A 21,023-nucleotide genomic window follows, 5' to 3' on the forward strand; every position below is an offset into this window, starting at 1 on the left:
TTGATTCAGGACAGTCCTCTGGGCTGTGTTATACAGGAGGTCAGACATGATGATCACACTGATCCCCTGTGGCTTTAGAATCTATGAAGCCATTAGTGATCCATTCTGCAGTGACTAAACTGAGTTGTCGTATTTAGTTGTTCAGTAGCTGACTGTTGCATTCAGTATTGCTCAACGGGAAAATACAAAGTAGGAACACAGCTGGGTGAATAATTCCTGATAGAGCTGAACTTCACCATTTTGGTTTCTGTTTGTGTATCCTCCTAGAGCTGACTGAGATTTGCTTTCATATATTAGTTATCTGAAATTATTCGCCCAATAACGCTTGCGCTGTGGCTTTTTTACAGTGGGTTGCAAGTGTTCCTATCTGACATCTGAGCTTCCTGACTGGTCACTGTCACATGATACGTTTCTGTTCTTTACAGGTCTGAATGTAGCTCTTAGACTCAGGTTTGTATGGCATTCAAAGAAAGCACATTTCAGTTTCACTTTATGTGAAGCAACATCCTACCGCACTCATACTGCGGTAGGGCCTGGCCTGTGCAGACATAACCGTCAATATCTGGTATGGCTTTGCAGTGCCGATTGTAACCGTTATACTAGATGTTGTGCTTATTGGCGTCTCTTATGCGCTGATCCTCAGGGCTGTCTTCAGGCTCCCCACCAAAGATGCCCGGCTCAAGGCTTTAAGCACCTGTGGCTCCCACGTCTGTATCATCATCTTGTTTTACACCCCAGCACTTTTCACAGGCCTTCTCTGATTGGCCGCCCACCTGCACAGCCTCTCTGGCCTGCTGAAGCCCCATCTAGCATAGGAGTGGGGCAGCCATCCCACTACAGTCATATATACATTCATAAGCATATTCCCGTAAAGCATTATGGGGTGCAACATCACAATGGTGTTTGATCAGTACATTAACATCTGCAACTCCTTGAGATATGCAGCTGTATTAACGCATTCGGTAGTATGGAGAATAAAGCTGGCAGCTGTAATTAGAAGTCTCTATATAGTTCTCCCATTCATCTTGCTGCTTCAAAGACTGACGTACTGCGTTATCCATCACTCTTCCTGTGAGCACATGGGCATAAGCAGCCTGGCCAGTGCCAATATAAAAGTCAACATTGCGTATGGTTTAACAGTTGCCCTGTTGTCAACAGGGCTAGATGTCACCTTTATCGCTGTGTCTTATGCTCTGATCCTCAGGGCCGTCTTCCGGCTGCCATCCAAGGACACCTGGCTCATGGTTCTCAGCACCTGCGGCTCCCACATTTGTTTCATGCTATTATTCTACAACATCCTGCTGGCCAACCTCTGTGTAGTTGTTCCCCCCATGCTAAATACTTACAGGGGTGAAAAACAAGCCGATTCATAAAAGGGTAACAGACACGTTTGTTTGGAGTACTTTGGGGGTTGGGAACAGGGTACACTGCCTTTCACGGCTTGGTCAGGGTGTTTGGATCCAACTGCTGTCACTCTCGGATGGCTGTCTTGCGGCTCACGTGAAAACAAGTGGAGATCACAGTCCATACCACCAAACTGACCACTTCCCCGTCTCTATTTCCCAGGCTCTGAAGAGAGACCAAAGAGACTGGCCAGCCATGCAGACTCTCTGAGCACGGGACGGGGTCCGTCTCTCCAGGTCTGGGTTGTGGCACACTGACTGGTCAGTGTGATGGGAACTTGCATGGTTCCTGCCTGTGCTCTACGTCTGCGAATAACTACAGAATAGGAGCTGCACCAGGCCTCTTTGCCTGGCCAAGGAAACCTCCCAGGCAGTTCCCTGGAGCAGCGAGCTGCCCCTTGGCATGGGGATTCAGAGGCCAGAACTGCACAGCGACAGACGACTGGCCAGAGTCCCGCTGCTCACCAAGACAAAGCAGCAAACAGCCACCCTGCCATTGCCAGCACATTTCCCACTCCGGGTGCGTTTCAGGGGGAAGGAGCGGCCCGAGGGCTAGCACCACTCCTGTCCCATCCCCCACAGACCAGAAGTCTGTTTTTCATGTGGGCGCCCTGGTCACGTGTACTGAGCCTGCCCTTACGTTTGCTAGAGGCAGGCTTGGACAGCGGGAAGCTGGGCTTGCAGGCTGAGCCTGTCACAAGGAAAGGGATGGAGGGGATAGGCCTAGCTGGCTGCGGGGACGGCCAAACCCTTGTCGGGAACCACTTAGCAGGGGCCGGGGAATGTACAGGGGGAGTAGGGAGATAGCGTTGTGTCTGTCTTTGGCAACAGTGAAACCATTACCGGATACCATGTCCAGTCCAACAAAGAGAGGGAAGAGCATCTTCGCGAGCAGGCTGGCTAACCTAGTGAGGAGGGCTTTAAACTAGGTTCACTGGGGGAAGGAGACCAAAGCCCTGAGGTAAGTGGGGAAGTGGGATACTTGGAGGAAGCACGAGCAGGAGCATGTGAGAGGGCAGGGCTCCTGCCTCATACTGAGAATGAGGAGCGATCAGCGGGTTATCTCAAATGCCTATATACAAATGCACAAAGCCTGGGAAACAAGCAGGGAGAACTGGAGGTCCTGGCAAAATCAGGGAATTAGGATGTGATTGGAATAACAGAGACTTGGTGGGATAACTCACATGACTGGAGTACTGTCATGGATGGATATAAACTGTTCAGGAAGGACAGGCAGAGCAGAAAAGGTGGGGGAGTTGCACTGTATGTAAGGAAGCAGTATGACTGCTCTGAGCTCCGGTACGAAACTGCAGAAAAACCTGAGAGTCTCTGGATAAAGTTTAGAAGTGTGAGCAACAAGGGCGATGTCGTGGTGGGAGTCCGCTATAGACCACCGGACCAGGGGGATGAGGTGGATGAGGCTTTCTTCCGGCAACTCGCAGAAGCTACTAGATTGCAGGCCCTGGTTCTCATGGGAGACTTCAATCACCCTGATGTCTGGTGGGAGAGCAATACAGCGATGCACAGACAATCCAGGAAGTTTTTGGAAACTGTAGGGGACAATTTCCTGGTGCAAGTGCTGGAGGAACCAACTAGGGGCAGAGCTCTTCTTGACCTGCTGCTTGCAAACCGGGAAGAATTAGTAGGGGAAGCAAAAGTGGATGGGAACCTGGGAGGCAGTGACCATGAGATGGTCAAGTTTGGGATCCTGACACAAGGAAGAAAGGAAAGCAGCAGAATACAGACCCTGGACTTCAGAAAAGCAGACTTTGACTCCCTCAGGGAACTGATGGGCAGGATCCTCTGGGAGAATAACATGAGGGGGAAAGGAGTCCAGGAGAGCTGGCTGTATTTTAAAGAATCCTTTTTGTGGTTACAGGGACAAACCATCCCAATGTGTAGAAAGAATTGTAAACATGACAGGTGACCAGCTTGGCTTAACAGTGAAATCCTTGCTGACCTTAAACACAAAAAAAGAGGCTTACAAGAAGTAGAAGACTGGACAAATGACCAGGGATGAGTATAAAAATATTACTCGGGCATGTAGGAGTGAAATCAGGAAGGCTAAATCACACCTGGAGTTGCAGCTAGTGAGAGATGTTAAGAGGAACAAGAAGGGTTTCTTCAGGTATCTTGGCAACAAGAAGAAAGCCAAGGAAAGTGTGGGCCCCTTACTGAATGAGGGAGGCAACCTAGTGACAGAGGATGTGGAAAAAGCTAATGTACTCAATGCTTTTTTTGCCTCTGTCTTCACGAACAAGGTCAGCTCCCAGACTGCTGCACTGGACAGCACAGCATGGGGAGGAGGTAACCAGCCCTCTGTGGAGAAAGAAGTGGTTCGGGACTGTTTAGAAAAGCTGGACGAGCACAAGTCCATGGGGCCGGATGTGTTGCATCCGAGAGTGCTAAAGGAGCTGGCGGATATGATTGCAGAGCCATTGGCCATTATCTTTGAAAACTCATGGCCATCGGGAGAGGTCCCTGACGACTAGAAAAAGGCTAATGTAGTGCCCATCTTTAAAAAAGGGAAGAAGGAGGATCCTGGGAACTACAGGCCAGTCAGCCTCACCTCAGTCCCCGGAAAAATCATGGAGCAGGTCCTCAAGGAATCAATTCTGAAGCACTTAGAGGAGAGGAAAGTGATCAGGAACAGTCAGCAAGGATTCACCAAGGGCAAGTCATGCTTGATTGATCTAATTGCCTTCTATGATGAGATAGCTGCTTCTGTGGATGAAGGGAAAGCAGTGGACATGTTATTCCTTGACTATAGCAAAGCTTTTGACACGGTCTCCCACAGCATTCTTGTCAGCAAGTTAAAGAAATATGGGCTGAATGGATGCACTACAAGGTGGGTAGAAAGTTGGCTAGATTGTCGGGCTCAACGGGTAGTGATCAATGGCTCCATGTCTAGTTGGCAGCCGGTATCTAGCGGAGTGTCCCAAGGGTCGGTCCTGGGGCCGGTTTTGTTCAATATCTTCATAAATGATCTGGAGGATGGTGTGGATTGCTCTCTCAGCAAGTTTGCGGATGACACTCAACTGGGAGGAGTGGTAGATACGCTGGAGGGTAGGGATAGGATACAGAGGGACCTAGACAAATTGGAGGATTGGGCCAAAAGAAATCTGATCAGGTTCAACAAGGACAAGTGCAGAGTCCTGCACTTAGGATGGAAGAATCCCATGCACCGCTACAGACTAGGGACCGAATGGCTTGGCAGCAGTTCTGCAGAAAAGGACCTAGGGGTGACAGTGGACGAGAAGCTGGATATGAGTCAACAGTGTGTCCTTGTTGCCAAGAAGGCCAATGGCATTTTGGGATGTATAAGTAGGGGCATTGCCAGCAGATGGAGGGACATGATCCTTCCCCTCTATTCGACATTGGTGAGGCCTCATCTGGAGTACTGTGTCCAGTTTTGGGCCCCACACTACAAGATGGATGTGGATAAATTGGAGAGAGTACAACGAAGGGCAACAAAAATGATTAGGGGTCTGGAACACATGAGTTATGAGGAGAGGATGAGGGAACTGGGATTGTTTAGTCTGCAGAAGAGAAGAATGAGGGGGGATTTGATAGCTGCTTTTAACTACCTGAAAGATGGATCCAAAGAGGATGGATCTAGACTATTCTCAGTGGTAGCTGATGACAGAACAAGGAGTAATGGTCTCAAGTTGCAGTGGGGGAGGTTTAGGTTGGATATTAGGAAAAACTTTTTCACTAGGAGGGTGGTGAAACACTGGAATGCGTTACCTAGGGAGGTGGGGGAATCCCCTTCCTTAGAAGTTTTTAAGGTCAGGCTTGACAAAGCCCTGGCTGGGATGACTTAGTCGGAGATCGGTCCTGCTTTGAGCAGGGGGTTGGACTAGATGACCTCCAGAGGTCCCTTCCAACCTGGATATTCTATGATTCTATGATTCAGTCTGGTGTCCACACTTCCAAAAAGATGTTGAAAAATTTGAAACTGTTCAGAAAAGAGCTGCAAGAATGATTCAAGGTCTGAAAAACCTGCCAGATAGCAACAAACTTAAGAAGCTCAATCTACGGAGTTGAACCAGGAGAAGTTCATGAGGTGACTTGATCATGGTCTACGGGGAAGAGATTTCTGCCAGCAGAAGGCTCTTTAATCTAGCAGACACAGGCATAACTAGCCCAAATTTTAACAATGGGGGTAATTAACCATAGGAGCAATTTACCAAGGGAGCGTTGGATTTTCCCTCACCTCAGGTCTTTAAATCAAAACTGGATTCCTTTCTGAGAGATCAGCTCTGGCTCAGAAGTTACAGACTAGATGCAGAAATTACTGGGTGAAATTCTGTTTTATGCTATGCCAGAGGCCATGGTGGATCATCATAATGGTCCCTGGCCCTCATTACAATAGAGCCTGAGCTTCTTACACTCAGGGACAGACTGTGTCCTCCGCCCCACTGGGAGGCAGGGAAGTAGATCACTAGAGAGGCTGCACAGCCTGAAAGGAAAAGGCCAGATACAGATTCCAAGTCAGGCTGTTGCTTCGGTTACAGATTTGGCAGACGATAAAGTGTATCGCTGCCTCCTGGGGGATGGGATAGGTCAGACCCGACCCCACATCTATGATCGAGCCAATCTCTGCAGTGTTGTTGTAGCCCTGTCTGTCCCAGGACATTACAGACAAGGTGGGGGATGGGATATTTTTTTGTTGGACAACTTCTGCTGATGGAAGACACAAGCTTTTGAGCTACTTGTTAGGGGGTTTATTCCTTCACCCACTTACTTCCCTGGTCCTTCTTGCATGAACACAGAGCAACAATACCCAAAGTCCAAAGGTCCAAACAATTCAATGTTTATTGGGTTGAACTTCCAGCAAACATGATTCCAGTTTCCTTCCTTGGTGTCCCCCTTCCCAGCTCTGACACCACAGAGCCTTACACCTGTGTCCCTGTTCCCATTCCTGCCCTTAGCCAAACATGATTCCAATTTCCCCACCCCCATTCCCTGTTCCCATTTCCCACCCCCCCTTACTTCCTGATTGACTATACAGTAAAACTTGAGTTCTGCTTAGCTATATCTTAACCAATCATTTTCCTGAAATTTCACTAACCAATCCTAACATATTGTAACATGGTTATGTAACCAATTATATCCCACCACCTTCATTAGTTTACACCCAGCAAAATTAATTATACAGCAAACAGAAACAATCACAGAACCAGACAGAGATTATACAGACAAACAATAGCAAAGTGGGAACTATAATGACAAAACAATACAGAAGTGAGGATTTCACTTCCCAGCTATTGATAAGTGAGTTCTTGCCAGGCAGGATGCTATCAGACTAAGTTTCCTTTTACATTTTCTAGGCACTTCCCTTTCTCTGGAGGCGATAGGCACTATCAGGACAGGATTGTATCCTAACAGCCCCATAGCACCTTCTTTCAATGTGACTAGTTTGGGATGTGAGGAGGTGACCGGTCGCCTTCCAGTTTATGGATGCCTCTGTCGCCTAGCCAAAGGCCTTAGCCTAAGAACAGGGCCTCAGATGGTCACAGGGAGAGAAGGCCCTTACACCGGCAGACAGTGATTTTGATTCTCTCTTTTATACCTCTAGAACTAGCCAAGTGATAAGAATACACCTAAATTCTTAGAGTCTAGGCCTTTACAGACAGGCCTGAATATCTATATCCTAACCCTACTCAGACCAGATTAAGAGTTCTGTGTAACCTTGAAAGCTTGTCTCTCTCACCTACAGCGGATGGTTCAGTAAAAGATATTACCTCCTTCACCTTGCATCTCTGCTGTCCGCTCTCCGGCATTTCGCAAGAGCATCCAGTGTCTGATCCTTAGCGGTGCTGAGCTTCTGCAGCTCCCCCGGAATTAGGCAGGAACTCAGGGTCTCTGGAAATCAGACTGCTCGTTGAGGAGCTGAAATACGAATGTCGGTGCCTAACTTTAGCCACTCAGCTTTGAACGCTTTGGGCTCGGTGAGTTGTTCAAAGCCTCAGGGCGAGTCAGTGTCGAAGGCTCTCCCCCCTGAGTGCTGCTCCCCAGAGCTGGCACCCAGAAGGCAGTACTGCCCAGTCTCAAGATACCGCACATCTCTTCTAACGCCCCCGCCCCACAAGTCAAGTGCTAACTAACACACAAATCTCAGCTTTCATTTTTTCTCGAGTAGATTTGGTGGCAGAGGGAATAACCTGTGAAGCGAGAACCTGAATGTGATTTGGGGAAGGGTCTCGTCTGACTCATGATTTTTGAACAGCTGTGGCTGGTGATGCTTAAGACCCAGCTCTGCATCCTCTGCTACCACAGCGGGGTTCAGTCTGAGGTTCTTTAATACCCCGTCTTCAGTAACCACCACACACAAAGCAGTGGGACGGGGTCCACACTCAGTACCTCATAGGAAACAGACACCTAAGGGAACAGAGTGAACAACTCCAGATTCTGAGCATGGGACCGAGAGCCAGGAACTCCTGCTGTGCTTGGGCGAGTCACTGTGCATAGTGAGGCTGTTCAGAAAATGCCCCTCACCCTAGCATCTGGGCAGATAAGTGGGGAGGTGCAGAGTTATGTAAAACACCTTGAAAATAATGCTTTGCCCTTCTCCACCCAAGGCTGTCAGCCTAGAATACAAACACTGGTGAATTAAGCCTCACCAACCCATCGCCATGTGGGCCTAAGCCCCATTTTACAGATGGGGAAACTGAGGCACAACACAGTTAGTCGTCGTCTTCAAAAGTCTTTGGCTCCTGGAGATCCTCAGCAACCTCTGAAAATTAAGTCACACAAGTCTCCAATTGGCCTCCCCCTCCCTACCCCCAAATCTCAGGGAGCCAAAATTAGTGGGGAAGACTGGAAAAGGTGGCGTAACAGACCTGGTCATACAGCAAGGCTCTAGCAAAGATCAGAATAGAACCCAGGAGTCCAGGCTACCAGCCTCAAGGCTCACCCCTAGACACCCCCCTCCCCTAGGGCAGAAACCAGGAGTCTGGGCTGTAACAGCCCTGCTCCCACCCAGCTAACCCCTAGACCCCGCCTCCCCTGCCAGAGCTAAGGGCAGAAGCCAGGAGTCAGACTCCGAGCCCCCCCCCGGTAACCCACAGACCACCCCCTCTTTCCCCCCGCCCGGGACAGAACCCAGGAGTCCGGGATCCCAGACCCGCCCCCCTCTAATCCCTAAACCCCTCCCTTTCCTCCTCCCCCCCGCCAGGGAGAGAACCCAGGAGTCCGGGATCCCAGACCCCCCCCCCCCCCAAACCCTAAACCCCTCCCTTTCCTCCTCCTCCCCCCCGCCAGGGAGAGAACCCAGGAGTCCGGGATCCCAGACCCCCTCCCCCCCCCCCCAACCCTAAACCCCTCCCTTTCCTCCTCCTCCCCCCCGCCAGGGACAGAACCCAGGAGTCCGGGCCCGCGCTCTCCCCGGGCCAGCAGCGCCGGGCTGGGCGGAGGCAGCCGCCGCTTCTCTCCGGCACGGAGCCCTGCCTGGCCGAGCGCGGCCCGCCCCGGCCTCCTGCCCGGCCGCCGCGAGCCCGGGGCCCGCCGAGCCCGGCTGCAGGTAACGCGCCCGCCCCGGGGCCCCGCAGCCAGTCCGGGGGGAGCCACCCCGGCTCCGGGCTGCAGCGAGACCGGCCAGGGCCCCCCCGCCAGCAGCTGGGCCGCCCCCCCCCGCCAGCAGCTGGGCCGCCCCCCCACGGCCCCCGCTGGGCAGCCCCCCCCCCCCGCCGGGCACCCCCCCCGCCAGCAGCTGGGCAGCCCCCCCCCGCCGGGCAACCCCCCCCCGCCAGCAGCTGGGCAGCCCCCCCCCGCCGGGCAACCCCCCCCGCCAGCAGCTGGGCAGCCCCCCCCCCCCGCCGGGCAACCCCCCCCCGCCAGCAGCTGGGCAGCCCCCCCCCCCCCGCCGGGCAACCCCCCCCGCCAGCAGCTGGGCAGCCCCCGCCAGCAGCTGGGCAGCCCCCCCCCCCCCCCCCCCGCCGGGCAACCCCCCCCCGCCAGCAGCTGGGCAGCCCCCCCCCCCCCCCGCCGGGCAACTCCCCCCCGCCAGCAGCTGGGCAGCCCCCCCCCCCCGCCGGGCAACCCCCCCCCGCCAGCAGCTGGGCAGCCCCCCCCCCCCCCCGCCGGGCAACTCCCCCCCGCCAGCAGCTGGGCAGCCCCCCCCCCCCGCCGGGCAACCCCCCCCCGCCAGCAGCTGGGCAGCCCCCCAGCAGCTGGGCAGCCCCCCCCGCCGGGCAGCCCCCCCCCCGCCAGCAGCTGGGCGCTTTGCACCCAGGGAGGCGCTGCTCGCCCTGCCGCAGGGGGGGCTTTGCCCTCGTGCCCGCAGGAGAGGGGAGTTGTGCAAGGCTGGGGAGCAGAGCCAGGGCTCGAGATAATTCTTAGCACTTGTCTACGGGGGGGGCGGGGGGGAGAGTTTATTGGGCCTGCCGGGCTGGCATCGCTGCTCGCGGGTGAAGGAACTAGGGGTGCTCCCGCACCCCCTGTTTTAAAGGGGTTTCCATCATCTGCAGGGTTTACAGTAACTGGCCGTCAGCACCCCCACCGTGCAAACTGTCGCGGCACCCCCGTGGGGAGCCCCGGCAGGGCCGCACTGGCGGGGGGAGCCCCGGCACCGCCCTGCGGGTATTGGTACGCTGTGCTGTATGTCGCTAGGTTGGTGTAACTCCCCCTGCGGACACCTGCCCCCCAGGAAGAATGGCTCTTTCTGATCTACGCGGTGTAGCTGTAGCCGTGTGGGTCTCAGGCTATGGGAGAGCCCAGGGGGTGAGGGGAGATCTGCTAGACCGGTGGTCTCCAAAGCGGGGTGCGCGCACAACCATCCCGGGGGTGCGCGGCCGGAGGAGCACCGCCATCACGGTGGCAGCAGCGCTCCTGGACCTTTGATTCGTCGGCAGCGGCTCGGCTCTACCCCGGCTCTCCCCCGGCTCGGCTCTCCCCGCTCCGTCTTTGGCAGCAGCTCGGCTCTCCCCCAGCTTGGCTCTCCCCGCTCTGTCTTCGGCGGCTCGGCTCTCCCCCGGCTCGGCTCTCCCCGCTCCGTCTTTGGCAGCAGCTCGGCTCTCCCCCAGCTCGGCTCTCCCCGCTCTGTCTTCGGCGGCTCGGCTCTCCCCCGGCTCGGCTCTCCCCGCTCCGTCTTCGGCGGCAGCGGCTCGGCTCTCCCCTAGCTCGGCTCTCCCCGCTCCGTCTTTGGCAGCAGCTCGGCTCTCCCCGCTCCGTCTTCGGCACTAGGCCGGTGGCAGCTCGGCTCTCCCCCGGCTCGGCTCTCCCCGCTCCGTCTTCGGCGGCGGCGGCTCGGCTCTCTCCCAGCTCGGCTCTCCCCGCTCCGTCTTCGGCGGCAGCGGCTCGGCTCTCCCCTAGCTCGGCTCTCCCCGCTCCGTCTTTGGCAGCAGCTCGGCTCTCCCCACTCCGTCTTCGGCACTAGGCCGGTGGCAGCTCGGCTCTCCCCCAGCTCGGCTCTCCCCGCTCCGTCTTCGGCGCCAGGCTGGCGGCGGCTCGGCTCTCCCCGCTCCATCTTTGGAGACCCCTGTGCTAGACAAAAAGTCATGTCCTGAACATAGACACTGGATTTATGGCATATTACAACGATCTGTAACCCCCTCTTTTTGTCCTGTGACTGCTTGAATGGGCCTTCAACTTGAGTGGGCCCTTACAAGAACGTAAGAACGGCCATACTGGGTGAGACAAAAGGTCCATCCAGCCCAGTATCCTGTCTACCGACAGTGGCCAGTGCCAGGTGCCCCAGAGGGAGTGAACCTAACAGGTAATGATCAATGATTCCATCCTTCCCACCTTGCTAGGATGCTGGCAGCCCTGTGGATCCAGAGTTTGTCTCTGACCCCAGTGGAAGTTGGTCCAATAATTACCTCCCCCACCTTGTTTGTCTGATTTAGCTTCTGTTGCCTTCAAAGTGCCGGAAGCTAACAGGTGGAAGCCGTCTTATTCTGGGGTAAGAATGTCCATGCGGGGACTTATCACTGCAAAATGATGCCAGGAAACTTCCCCATGTAGACTAGTTCTTAGCCTCCTGGGCTACCCACTGGGCAGGAAAACATAGAGCAGCTTTATCCCTAGGACACATTTCAGAGAAGAACGCACCCCCCCACACACACCGCGCTTAGCACTGTGAAAACAGTGCCGTCTGGTCCAGCACTTTGCTCCCTTCTCTGAAAGGTGTGAGGGCGCATGATTGCAGGTGGGGTGGACAAGGGGGCGTGTGGGTTTGTGTGAGACATATCCTGGCCGTGTTCATACAGACAACAGGGCTCAAAATGGAGGGCATCCCAAACAGGGAAACAAAAGCTCTCATTTGGCCTTTGACAGGGTCCAAATAAAAGCCCTCCCACTTTCTGGGCCCCAAGTAGCGGGGTCAGGCCTGGTCTCCCCACACACCCGGCCAGCTGCCCCTTTCGTATTTCTCCTTTTTATGCCTGCAGATTACCAAGCCCCCCACTGAACTGGCTCCCCAGCCTGGTAATCATTCCCGGTCTGATTTCCAGCCCCCCAACCTAGGGGGAGCAATGGGCCTTGAGCTACAAGGGGCTAAGACCAAATCAGCTGCCAAGAGATTTCTGTGGGACCAAGCTGATCCGCTCGTCTGACCCCCTGGGCAGCACAGGCCAGCGAACCCCCGCAAAGTAATTCCCAGAGCTGATTTATTTATTTTTTTTTTAGAAAAACAGTTACTCGGGCGCAGGGGTCGGTTGCTAGCCGAAAGCATGATCACACATGTGATTGTGTGTGTGTGTGTCACTTGGATCCAGGCCTCTCCTGCCCATGCAGGGATCGTTTGGAGTGCACGGTGCTGAGCTCATCACATGATTTGTCTTTCAGGTGCACGCCTTGCTCCCTGGTGTCCCCGCTGCTTGCCCCTCCAGGGAGGAGCTGGGAGAATGGCCGGTGCAGTCTGGGGTCGTGCCTAAGGGTGAGTTCAGGGAGGCTGATTTCTGCCGGGTGAGGGTCCCGTTTGGCTCTTTCAGTGGGCTCTGGATAGTCTGTGCAAGGCCCAGGCTGGCTTCAGCGCTCGGGAGTCCCCAAATGGTCCAGACTCCTAGTGGATTCATGGCCTTACAAAGAGAATGACAAGACCACTCACCTTCCTCATGGCGTGCTGGCTGGCTGTGGAGTCACGGCCCCTGGCTGCTGGGCCGCCTGCTGGATAGTGACTGGTCAGTGGGGTGTATGGAAAGAACTGGCAGGTCCCAGCGGCCCAGCATCTACATGACAACTCCCAGAGAATAGCCCCTACAGTTAGCTCTAACTACCCGCCTCATGGCAGCCTGAGAGGAGACACGGACTGGCCCTTGCACCAGGGACCCCCACTTGCCCCATTTCCTCTGCTCTCGCTGCCCTTGCCAAGCAGATGTCGCAGCGGTTGGAAACATGCATGGTTCTGCCGAGACGGGCGAAACCTTACGTTATAACGCGGCGCATCCCTCTGCCGTGCTCGGGCTTTGTGCCGCTTCTAATCCCTGCCTCTTTCCCCAGGGTGAAAGGGGACGGGTTGAGCAGGACTCATGGATTCTCAGGACGTGGAAGGGGAGGAAACTCCAGCCAGCGTCTGCTCCGGTGAGCAACGGGAATTCAGACTGGAATGGAAATTAAGTTGGTTTGGCTTGATTTGTTCTTGACAAATGGATGCCGACTGTTCCTTATAACCCTCCAGGTGCTTACAGATTGATTGTTTAATCATTTGCTTCAGTATCTTTCCAGGTACTAAAATTAGACTGACTGGTCTAAAATTCCTGTGACCTCTTGTTCCCCTTTTTAAAGATAGGTACTGTTGGCCCTTCTCCAGTCTTCTCAGACCTCTTCTGCCCTCCATGGGTTCTCAAAGATCATTGCGAACGGCTCCGAGACTGCTTCAGCTAGTTCCCCAAGTGCTCTAGAATGAATTTCAGCAGGCCCTGCTGACCGAATACATCCAACTTATCTAAATAATCTTTAACCTGCATTTTGAGAGTATGGAACTGCCAGCCTTTGAGAATTCAGGGAAAAGATGGATGTGATGGCAAAACTTTTTCTGCTCTCCCTTGCTCAGGGTATCCTCCTCCCCGACTGGACATCTCAATAAAGGTTGAAAGGGAGGATGAACCCCAGTTCCCAGATGCCCTGGACTTCACTACGGGAGTGGTCCCCCAGGGTGAGTGATCCCATTGTAAAGGGACTGGCCGCTTGCTGGAAAACATCCCTCGCTTGACGCATTGCACTGTTCATTAATCATCACCTGCAAACACTTACTGCTGCTTGGCAGAGGCAGCAACATTTTTGAAAATTTTCCTGGATGTTTTTGCGTTGAAATATTCCGACCGCTCTGTAAAACGGGTCAAAACACAATTTGCTGGCGGAGCGGGGGGAAATCCTCAAATATTTGCAAAACATTTTTCATCTAAAAATGTCAACCAGCTCTTCATACAGTCCAGACCAAACAGAGGACAAACCTGGACCAGTTGTTCCTTGGAATGGCTGGAACTGTTCTGACTGTGAAAATGCTCGGAGAAATGGGTGAAAGTGAATTGCGTTGAAAGAATTTCATGGAGCGCCAACCCGGTTTCCTTCTAGCTTCTGAATTCTCCTCTCCCAAAGAGGATGTTTGGGGGTGGAAGGGGGTTGCTTTTTAGGATGCACCCCAAGAAGTAGAAGAGTCTCAAAAAACTTGGATGTAATTTTAGGAGGAAGAGGTAGTCCAACTCCGGTCCCTTCCCCAACCCCAAACTTTTAGCCCCCAGCTCTCTCCCTCCCCCACTACAATATAACCCCTATTTTATGAACATTGAGCTTACGAGTGGCTGGTTATATGATCCATTTTTCTGCCGCCAACTGTGACTTCAGTCCTTCGGCCAGCGTTCCAACAGCTGGACAGCTTTGGAAAAAAACGAGTTTTGGAGGCAAAGGAGAAGTGCACGTCTCTCAGACAAAGAAAAAATGGGTGCACTGTACACAGTTACCATTTGTTATGAACACTGTCATTGAATGATCAATCAATCAAGTTATGCACCAGACCCCTGTAACTGAGGTGTTCAGTGATTAACTCCTCAATCGCCAATTGGTTCATCCGATTGGGGTTCTGCTGTATTTGGCTGGGCGGGCAGGAGTCCACTGTGTTGGCAGCATCCAGCTGCTTGGGGTTGCTATGTCCTCCTGCTGGACAAGCACACGGCTGCGGCCTGAAGCTGCTGCTCCCTCCCGGGGGCTACAGCTCTGAAATCCCAGACCCCCTGTTGCTGACTTGCCCAGGGAGCATCCTGAAGGTGGGTCTCTGCTGCTCTTCAGTCAGAGATCCCCGGAACCTGCTCCTGGTCCCCACCTCAGGCCTGTTATGGAGGGAGGCAGCAACTTCTGGGCGAATCTGAGCAGATGCATGTACCCCCTTTCTCTGCTTGAGCCCCGAGCAGCCCAGAGACTAGTCTGAACGCCCCAACCCACCCAGGAGCTGGAACCGGACCTCAAAAGCTACTTTCCGGGCCTCAGGCCCCACTCCCAAGCATGCTAGGTCTCTCGGGATGCCCTGCCACCGGGGGTGATGCCAGGGGAGGTCAGTGGTGGCTCACTGGGCAGGGCACCAGGCCCCATGTGCTCAGCCAGGTACCTGGGGCTTCAGACAAGGCGTGTGTGATGAGCGTCCCTCTAACCCCTTGTATGTTAATGGAGCTGCCGCCCCGAGCTCCCTCTAGCCTGGAATCTGGAGCTGGCCTGCAGCTCGAGCTGCGTGCCCTCCGGAGCGCTGGCTGGCGCAGTCTGGGCTCCGGGCTGGGGGCTGTTAACCCACGAGCTGCTGGGTCAGCCCAACCCTGCAGGCTGATGGTCGGTATGGATATCCTGGCTTAAGCCTGGCTGTCCCACCTGTTGGTGAGCCCATGGGAGGCAGGGGGAAATTTTCACAGTGATGATTCTCTCTCTTCTGCTTGTAGGGTATCCTGGCACCAAACGTGATTTGGTAAAGATGGAAAGAAGTGAGCACATGGATGTCCTGGACTCTGCAAAGAGACAAAGTACCTGCAAGAACTCCACAGGTGAGGGAATAGTGTCCCATTTCCTGGGAGATGCCCATAGTGCATCACAAGCCCTGCAAACATAGATCACTCGCCCATTGTCTGAAATGCAACCGCTTCTGGGGTGGAACGCAGCCGCCAGTGTGTAACAGTGATACTACACAGCTCTGCCTAGGAGGGCAGGAACATAGGACTGGAAGAGACCTCCTGGGTCATGGAATCCAGCCCCTGTCATCACAGGCAGCCCCTCATATCATCCCATTCACACAGCTCCACTTGGAAGCTCGTTCAGCTGTTTGCCCAGGTGGCCCATTCTGTCCCTGCGGTTCTGACTACACAGGTCAGGAAGCAAGATCATGTTGGGGCCCACACAAAGCCTAGTCATCCCTTAACTGGGAGATAAGTGGTGCACATAGACTCTGTGGGCCCCTCACACAGAGCTATTCTCATCCATCGGGAATACGTCGTCTCCCTTTTTATTTATTCACTCTGTCACGTCTTAGTCATAGGTGTCAATCATGGATTTTCCCTCACTCCCAATAGCCTGCCAGTGGGTGTCCCTCCTTTTGACTCTCCTGTCTCCTCTGGCATATAACTCTTCAGAAGTCTGGGTCAGATTCTACCCTGATTTACTCCTTTGCCACCCAGCTGAAGTTAATAGGATGTAAGTCAGACCTCTTGGGCCGAATCCATCACTGGTGTACGTCCATTGACTTCAGTGGGGTTACTGCAGAGACCAGCCTGGTCAGGCCTGGAAGTTTATTGGGTATCTTTCGGATAGTTGCCCAGATTGGTTAGACAAAATAAATCCAATGAATTGAGGTTTTGCTACAAGGAAGGCGGCATAGTCGAGCAGACAGGGTGCTGGTCTGGGGGCAGGAGCCCTGCTTTATTGTGAGAACACCGTATTGTGGGATCATCCTGTGACTTCCCGTTTCTGTTTGATTTTGAAAAAAAATCACTCCAAGGGAATTCAGTCAATTCAAACTCGGCTTTCTCTGTTCATCTCTGATCTGCACCAAATTCCAGGGGAGGGCTCAGCTGTGTATTTCATTTGTTGTGTGTGATTTAAAAAAATAAATCGAACCCTGAGGCGCAATTCTAGTCTGAAAACAACTGGATTTTTTTTCTGCCTTTGCCTCAATCCTTTTCTGCTGAAATCTCACTTTGCATTTTCTCCTCCAGAGCGGTGAAGAGCAAACAGGATTATTATTTTTTTTTGCTTGCTCACACAGCATTGTAAATTCCTTTGCCTAAGTACTAACATGGCACCAATTGCCCTGCTGTCTGAGCATCTCACAGGCTTTAATGCAGCTATCCTGGGCAACCAAAGCACAGAAAGTCTTTGTGGGAGATTTGGAAAGACACAAATGGCAGTTAGATGCTGTGGCAGGGAATTGAACCTGCAGTTTCTGGGTCCTAGGGAAGCAACCTAACTGTTGGACCATCCTTCCCTCTAGCATGAAACGGGCAAACGAGTCCCATTCAATTACATCACATGGAGGCAGACGACTAAATCCCCAGGGATCTGTACGAGGCCCAGTCCTATTCAACATGTTCAGAAATTATCTGGAAAAAGGGGAAAACAGGGAGGGGGCAAAATTTGCAGATGATACAAAATTATTCAGGATAGTTAAATCCAAAGCAGACTGGGAAGAGTTCCAAGAGGATCTCACAAAACTGGGTGACTGGGCAACACAATGGCAGGTGACGTTTAATGTAAATAAATGCAAAGTGATGCACCTGGGAAAATATAATCCTAACTATACAGACGAACTGATGGTGTCCAAATTAGCTGTTATCACTCAAAAAAGAGATCTTGGAGTCGTTGTGGAGAGTTCTTTGAAATCAATGTGCAGCAGCCATCACACAAGCTAACAGAATGTTAGGAACCGTTAAGAAAAGAATCGGTAAGACAGACGATATGATAATATCGCAATATAAATCCATAGCACTCCCACACCGTGAATACTGTGTATAGTTCTGGTTGCCCCGTCTCAAAAAAGATGTACTGGAATTGGAAAAGGGACAGAGAAGGGTGACAGAAATGATGAGGGCATGGAACAGCTTCCGTATGAGGAACAGTTCAGCTTAGAAAAGTGATGACTAAGCAGGAATATGATTGAGGCCTATAAAATCATGAGTGCTGTGGAGAAAGTGAACAAGGGAGGATTATTTGTCTCTTCACATCGCAGAACCACCACGGGTCACCCAATGAAATTAACAGGCAGCAGGTTTAAAATAAACACGAGGAAGTAGTTCTTCACCCCACGCACACTCAACCTGTGGAACTCCGTGCCAGGGGATGTTGTGAAGGCCAAAAGGATAACTGGGTTCAAAAAAGGATTACATAAGTTCACGGAGGACACCTCCATCAATGGCTATTAGCTAAATAGTCAGGACACAACCCCATGCTCTGGGTGTCCCTAAAGCTCTGACTGCCAGAAGCTGGGACTGGAGGGCAGGGGATGGATCACTCCATAATTTCCCAGTTCTGTTCATTCCTTCAGAAGCACCTGGCACTAGCCCCTGTCGGAAGACAGGATACTGGGCTAGATGGTCCATTGCTCTGACCCAGGGTAGCGGTTCTCATGTTCTTGTGACTAGAAGGATTCTGCAGGCTTGTTTGCCCCGGGGGACCTTACTGATTTCAGAGGAGCTGCACAGATGCAAGTCGGGGTAGCAGCCGGGCCCACAAGTGGCACTTCGCTAGCATCCCTGTTGAAGATGCCCAAACCAGAAGAGAATCCCACTCTTCCCTCCGGCAGAGGGCCTGATTCTGACACCACTGTAGCTCCGTTAGCTTTCCTGGAGTTATTCCTGGTGCCAAGTGAGAATCGGCCCTGAACTGCCATGACCTTGCACTGTGCATGGTCACGCACACCTGTGCAAACTCACTCTGAATGGCAGCCGCTCCCATACCCTCTGCGGAGATGCCCTGGCTAGACAAGGGGCACGGCGGGGAGAACTGAGACCCGAGTCTCTGCACCACATAACGGGGGAAAGCGGTAAAAACGCACCCAAGCAGAGCAGTGTGAGGAGCTGTCTGTGTACACAGACCCTCTGGTAACTGCACTCTAGGGGGAAGTGGCATGGCCCTGGTGCTGTTCCCTGCCTTAGCAGCCTCTAACAGTGTCTCTGGCTTCTCTTTCCCCTGCTCTGCACAGGTGACTGGCCTGCGAAAGCCGTTAAGGAAGAAGGGCCACGAAAGGACCATACTGAGGAGCTGGAGGCCCCCTGCGTGCTGGCAGGGAAGCCCTATGAGAGCCCTCTGGCCCCTGGCCGCCAGCCAGGGAGCGGGCAGGACGCTCCTGCGGAGTGGACCAGGGCCCTTGGGAAGCGCAGCACCAGGGCCTCCCAGCCGAGGAGCCCCGTGGGGGAGCTGGCGTTGGCCTGCAGCGACTGCGGGTGGCGGTTTGGAGACGTGGCGTCCCTGGGCGAGCACGAGCAAAGCCACGCGGCGGAGCGCACCTTCATCTGCACCGACTGCGGCAAGAGCTTTGGGCGGCACGCCACCCTGGTGGAGCACCAGCTCGGCCACACGGCGGAGAGCGTCTTCGTCTGCTCCGACTGCGGCAAGAGCTTCACCCACAAGGCGGCGCTCACCGTGCACCAGCGCACCCACGTCCGCCAGCGCCCCTCCCGCTGCGCCCGGTGTGACGGGGCCTACGGCTCCCACGCCGAGCTGGTGACCCACCAGCAGGCCCCCGCCGGGCCGGCCGCGGCCCTGGAGGACGGTGCTGAGCCGGCCGCGCTCCTGCGGGCCCCCGAGGCGGAGAAGCCCTTCCCCTGCATCGACTGCGGCGACAGCTTCCGCTCGCACCCTGCCCTGCTGAGCCACCAGCGCATCCACGCCGAGGAGCGGCCCTACAAGTGCACCAAGTGCGGCAAGAGCTTCGGCTTCCACGCCGAGCTGGCATCGCACCTGCTGTGCCACCCCAAGGAGCGCTGGTTCCCGTGCGGCAGCTGCGAGCGGCGCTTCAGCTCCAAGACCGACCTGATCCTGCACGAGCGCACCCACCCCGAGTCCACGTGGTGCCTGTGCACAGACTGCGGCAAGGTCTTCGCCGGCCGGGCCGACCTCGGCCGGCACCAGGCCAGCCACGCCGCCAGCGTGCACGCCTGCCCCGAGTGCGGCAAGGCCTTCGGTTACCTGACCGACCTCATCGCGCACCAGCGCTCGCACGCCGAGCGGCTCGTCTCCTGCAACAAGTGCGGCAAGAGCTTCGGCTCCCGTGCCGAGCTCCTGGTTCACCAGCGCGTGCACGGCGAGAGCCAGTCCTTCACCTGCACCCAGTGCGGCAAGGCCTTCGGCTCCCGCACCGACCTCATCACGCACCAGCGCTCGCACGCCGAGCGGCTCGTCTACTGCAACAAGTGCGGCAAGAGCTTCGGCTCCCGCGCCGAGCTCCTGGTTCACCAGCGCGCGCACGGCGAGAGCCGCTCCTTCACCTGCACCCAGTGCGGCAAGGCCTTCGGCTCCCGCACCGACCTCATCATGCACCAGCGCACCCACCGCGACCGCCAGTCCTACTCGTGCGCCGAGTGCGGCCGCGTCTACAGCAACCAGTCCTACCTGGTGGCCCACCGCCGCGTCCACACCGGGGAGAAGCCGTACACGTGTGCCGAGTGCGGGCGCAGCTTCAGCCACAAGTACCACCTGGGCAGGCACCAGCGGACACACGCAGGGGCCACCCCGCCCGTGTACTGAGCCCCAGGGCCCATGCCACCTGCACCGGGGGGGCACGGGGAGGAGGAGGGAAGGGGAGTTGCGCAGCATTTCAAGAGAGGCTGGTCTTAAATCCACAAGAACGCTCGTTGCACCAGTGAAACGCCTGTGACACAGGGCTGGGTGGCACTAAGGGGGAGGGGCTTCTCAGACATGCCACTGCTGACCACCCCCACGCCTCTCCCCCTGCAAGAACCCCAGTGTCACCTGAAATGTCCTTGCAGGGAGGGAAATCTCACCCCGGAATGACACCTGCTTCCTGACAGGTTATCAAGAGCACGGCAGAATCGGAGTAAGAGCTAGAGAGAACTGGACATGCTACAAAGCCATAGGAAATTGGGCAAACGCTGTTAAACTACGTGTGGTGGGGGTCAAGGGGCAAAAACTGACGGAGCTGGTTCTTGTTACCCTTCAGCAGCGAGATTTCTCTCCTGTGTCCCCTTTTCGCCTTCCCCTCTTTCCCCTGCCGATGAGGAATTAAACGAACATAAGAAAAGCCACCGCCATCACTAGTCTCACTAAATTCATGCACATGCTACGTGAAGGGGCTAACTAATCCCATACCCAGAACTGTGAGACCATGCTAGGGTGAGGTCCTTTAGCTTGGCGGATCAGTTCTGCAAAACTGCTGCAAAGTCATCCCCTGCCCTAGCGTTTAGGGGACCAAAACAAGTACAAATGGCACTGAGCCAGCTGGTTTGAGCCCTTCGCACCCTGAAGGAACGAGCAGCCGAGTTAGCTACGGACAATGGGCTGTATCCTCAACTGTTGTTAATGGTACCGCTCGGCTGAAGCCAAGAGAGCTGGGCCAGCAGCCAGTAGCCAAGTGTCTGGCCCAAAGTTAAGGGGGATGTGATATATTCCAGTGTCTAAGGGAAAGCCTTCACAACAATATGCGGGTGCTGTCATAGAATCATAGAATATCAGGGTTGGAAGAGACCTCAG

General features: G+C 54.6%; 1 protein-coding gene and 1 pseudogene across 8 annotated transcripts; both read left to right on the forward strand.

The window, feature by feature from the left end:
* The first annotated feature begins 878 nt into the window (after positions 1–878).
* On the forward strand, positions 879–1,959 carry LOC140911353 (olfactory receptor 52D1-like; annotated as a pseudogene).
* A 6,681-nt stretch (positions 1,960–8,640) lies between these two features.
* Positions 8,641–20,578, forward strand: LOC140907266 (uncharacterized). 8 transcript variants are annotated; one of them, XM_073332809.1, is made up of 7 exons: positions 8,641–8,928; positions 11,795–11,995; positions 12,192–12,282; positions 12,846–12,926; positions 13,399–13,500; positions 15,269–15,370; positions 18,517–20,578. In XM_073332809.1, exons 4-7 carry the CDS (start codon positions 12,875–12,877, stop codon positions 20,058–20,060), a joined length of 1,800 nt encoding a protein of 599 aa, XP_073188910.1. In that variant the 5' UTR covers positions 8,641–8,928; positions 11,795–11,995; positions 12,192–12,282; positions 12,846–12,874; the 3' UTR covers positions 20,061–20,578. The 8 variants fall into 8 exon arrangements, with proteins under 8 accessions (XP_073188910.1, XP_073188925.1, XP_073188916.1 ...); XM_073332815.1 differs by lacking the exon at positions 8,641–8,928 and adding an exon at positions 9,580–11,121; XM_073332800.1 differs by lacking the exon at positions 8,641–8,928 and adding an exon at positions 11,128–11,307.
* The last annotated feature ends 445 nt before the right edge of the window (positions 20,579–21,023 follow it).

The sequence above is a fragment of the Lepidochelys kempii genome, chromosome 1 (assembly GCF_965140265.1).
Source record: "Lepidochelys kempii isolate rLepKem1 chromosome 1, rLepKem1.hap2, whole genome shotgun sequence".
NCBI classification, from domain to species: domain Eukaryota; kingdom Metazoa; phylum Chordata; order Testudines; family Cheloniidae; genus Lepidochelys; species Lepidochelys kempii.